General features: G+C 35.6%; 1 protein-coding gene across 4 annotated transcripts in view; it reads left to right on the top strand.

The window, feature by feature from the left end:
- The window catches only part of LOC106874590 (uncharacterized), a 41,963-nt gene that overhangs the window by 35,377 nt on the left and 2,623 nt on the right, over positions 1-3,963 (top strand). For all 4 annotated transcript variants that reach the window (XM_014922378.2, XM_052970257.1, XM_052970256.1 and 1 more), the window contains exons 2-3: positions 922-993; positions 3,622-3,708. In XM_014922378.2, coding sequence (XP_014777864.1) covers positions 922-993; positions 3,622-3,708 — 159 coding nt within the window. The remainder of the gene's footprint in view (positions 1-921; positions 994-3,621; positions 3,709-3,963) is intronic.

Here is a 3,963-nt window from a genome sequence, read left to right as displayed (position 1 = left end):
TATATATATAATATAACCCTAACCAAAACAAACAATATAAAATATTAACCCATAACAAATCTCCCCGTGGACATCTCACCTGCCGGTAAGACCAACCAAATTGCTGGTATATTACCCACTGAGAGCTTTAAAAGATAAACCGTTACTCACAATCGAGCATAACATGGAAGCATGTACCATGCTATCGCTTGTTACATTTGGTGCTTTTAGGGTCGCGAGTAGACGTAGATAATGTTTAAAACCTCTCACCCTTAGCCCAGTAAAGCATGGAAGGCGTGATAGCTGGAGGGAGCAAAGGTTGCACCAACAGTCAGCTGGCACTCGTTTTCAGATGGGAGTTTCGTATAACGTGAAATGATATGCTTCGCTCAAGGGTACAACATGCTGTCTTGTTCAATAATCACACCTGTTACATTAGGATTCTATTGAAGTCACGTGAAATGATGGGCCTTGCTCAAGGGCACAACATTTCGTCTTATCCAAGAACTGAATCCGTCTTGAAAAATTATAAGACCCACATGTTCTATTGCCTTTAGAATGTTCTTAAAAGTATATGGTGCTCCTGGATGGAACGTTTTTAATCATAAATCTGCTAAATCTGGGCTGACCGTGGGCTAAAACAACAACAACAACAATCCAAGCCAATCCTGGGAGCTTTATGATAAGATAGTGGTTAAATTTCCCTCAAATCACAGTCAAGCTATTTGAGAGACGGTTTAGTCAGTTTGGTATACATTTGAGCATAAATTAGTTAGTTCTGGGTCGATGTATAGCTAAGCAATAGCCGTAACATCACCAACAACGACAACAACAACAATAACAACAACAACAGAAGCAGCAGCGATGACAACGACGACAACTGTATTAAAAACTAGAACCCATCAAAAATTTGTTGTTCTTTCTATTCTTTCCTTGTTTCAGGTTGAAGAACCCGTCGAGTATTTATACAGACTGAGTCTCAATAAAGAGCACAGCCAAGACACAATGACAAGGGTGAGTTATTTTGTTTTCATTGTATGTATGTATGTATGTATGTATACGTGCAGATTTCTATGTTTTATTTTATGTATGTATTCTCATGCATATAGTTGCACGTATAGATATGCTCGTATATGCTTGCATGATAAATTTCTGGAAAGTTTTACAGATCTTTACAGTTCCAGTGATGGCTTGGATCTGTAGTCTTCGAATCAGTTTTCTCCTTTGTTCTTCAGAAGTTTCCAGTTTTCCTGCCGCAAAATAATCGTCAAACGACTTTGACAACATTTCCAAATGAGCCACAGTTTCTTCACATACACTAGGAATTATATATAGATTCATTATCGATCGTTTCTTCAAGTGATGGAAAACTTGAAAGATTCCCTCTTTTCACTCGTCGACACCAAAGAGCTAACTTTTCTTTGAAAGCGTTTTCACAGCATTTCAATATATTTATGTTTTTTTTCCTTGAAAAGATAGACTCAGATCATTCATACGGTTGAAAATGTTTGTCAAATAAGCTAGCATTTCATTGAAGTCTTGTGATTCCAATTCTCCAAGCAAATCATAGTCACGTTCCACCTTTCTTGCTTCTTTTCCCAGAACAGGTGTTACCATTCCTAATGCACATGGTTTGATAAGTTCTTCTGAAATTGTATGGGACCTCTTGGACTCGGCTACTTAGTATGAAGCAGCGGTTTATTAGCAGATACAGAACGTAATTTTGGAAGGGTTGCTCGAGAATCAAAACGGGCTCTTCTAGCTTTCAACGATTCAACATCATGGCCTAAAGTATCGGCTCTGCTTTGCCAGTTATTGAAGTGTTCTTGCAGCTTAGACGGCTTCAAATTTGCGTTGGAAAACACAATATCACAAAGCATGCACTGTGGCTTTTACAAACCCTCAATTTCCCCGTACAAATGAAACCAAAACGCATATAATCATCATTCCATTTTTTTTTATTTGATGAAGGGTTAATATGATTAAATTATAATCTAAAAAAGGAAATAAAATTATGAATAAAGTCGACTGGAAGAAAAGCGGGAACCTAACGCACTGACGATAATACCGATAAATCCAAGAATAAGAGTAATAATAATACTATTGATAAAAAAAAAAATTTTTTAAACTGGAAACATATGCATAACGACGCGATGGCTACTGGTTTCAAATTCCCTAATCTAACGGTAGGCTTTAAGCTAGGCTAGATTAACATACAAAAAATGGTTAAAAATATCTGTTACGCACAATTACATAATATTCAAATTGATATCACAACGTTAATTTCACATTTACTTTATATATTTTTTTACAATTAATAGGTCTTTAATAAAGATACCCTTTTCCCAAAATGAACAGATAACAAAGATATCGCAATCAGCCGTTTAAGTAAATTTTAAAAATTGTCGTTAAATAATATTCACAACTGAATTTATGACAAATGTCATTTGCAAATCGCTTTGTTAATGTAATTTTCTCAAGCACGTGTGATCAAAGGCATTCGATAGGATGCACTTTCACGACTACCAGTTTTCGCACTTAGCTATTGTTGGTTGCAAATCGATTTGTTAAAGTATTCTTCTGGGGTTAGCCAGATATCACGATATATTATTTCCCCTTTTTCTTAAGAAAATATTTACGTTTTTCTTGCAATTTGTTGCAAGAGAAAACGGAGAAACCACAGGAGAGTATTATGCAAATTAAGTGCCTGGCTGCAAGGCTGGACACTCGCAACCCCTGGAATACTGTCTCGTGATGTGTGATCGGGATTATTTTTGATAAGAGTTTCTGTTTGGTCATCATCAACGACTGCCGAAACGTTCACAGCCTTCCAGGTCAAAGTTTTTAACTCCTAGACGTAGCGAACCATTTGCGAACAGTCCTATCAGATATGGCAAATGCTACTTGTTGAAAAACGGTATTAACTTTGGCTCCAACCTAACAGAAACGACTATATTTCAAAACAGTAGATTTAGGGTTCTAATCTATTTCTATTCATCGATTTTGTCTTACCTGAAAATACTCTTTATAATGTTTAATATCATTTTGCTTAGCAAAGAGGGCGTTGGAAGAATGTTTTGAGGTATTTATTCCGGTACTCTGAGTTAAAATCTTACCGGCGCCAACTTTTTCATTCATCCTTTCGGAAATGTTAAAAGAAAGGATCAGTCTGGTATTGAAGTCGACGGTAACAATTAACTTCAAAATTGCAGGCCTTGAACATAAATTAGAAGCAATTATTTTGCCAAGAAAAATATTGGTTTTAAATTTTAGCACAAGGCCAGTAATTTTTGGAGAGTGGTAAATCAATTGCATCGATCTCAGTGCTCAACTGATACTTATTTTATTAACCCCGAAAGGATGAAAGGCAAAGCCCACCTCGGCAGCATTTGAACCCAGAAGGTAAAGACGGACGAAATGCTGCTATGTATTTTGCACGGCGTGCTAACGACTCTGCCAGATCACCGCCATAGTTCATAACCAAAATATTAGCAGCTATTTTTATTTTCCTACGTTTCTCTATTCTGCAGAGCAATACATACGGAGTTCTAATCGTGAGCTTGCTCATCTTATATGAAATATAACTTTACTTACAAATAATCTCAACTTTTTTTTTTCATCTGTTAAAAAAAAAAATTCTAGATTTCTCTATTCTTCGCAAGAGTCTCCAATCCAAGCTATCTCACTGCCGCCAAAATGTTCAATATCGACTCTTCAACAATACTTATGGTAAGAAACAACTCTTTAAGTTTTCTGTTTAGAATCTAGAAATTCTGATAATTTAAAAGAGCTGCTAATGTAAATACAAAAGAGTTATTAATGTAAATACAACGAAATAATTATTGAGGAAAAAACAAGTTTGCTGGATTCACAAATTTAGTTTCTTCTTTAATATTTTTGAACTAACATGACTGGATTTTGAACATTTAAATTCTTTTTTGTAAGATTTCAGTCAGCAATAAGTTCTTTTTAATCTATCGGTCT

This window comes from Octopus bimaculoides, chromosome 8 (assembly GCF_001194135.2).
Source record: "Octopus bimaculoides isolate UCB-OBI-ISO-001 chromosome 8, ASM119413v2, whole genome shotgun sequence".
In the NCBI taxonomy this organism is placed as follows: domain Eukaryota; kingdom Metazoa; phylum Mollusca; class Cephalopoda; order Octopoda; family Octopodidae; genus Octopus; species Octopus bimaculoides.
Note: the sequence above shows the minus strand (reverse complement) of the source record. Positions and strands in the feature narration are given on the sequence as shown.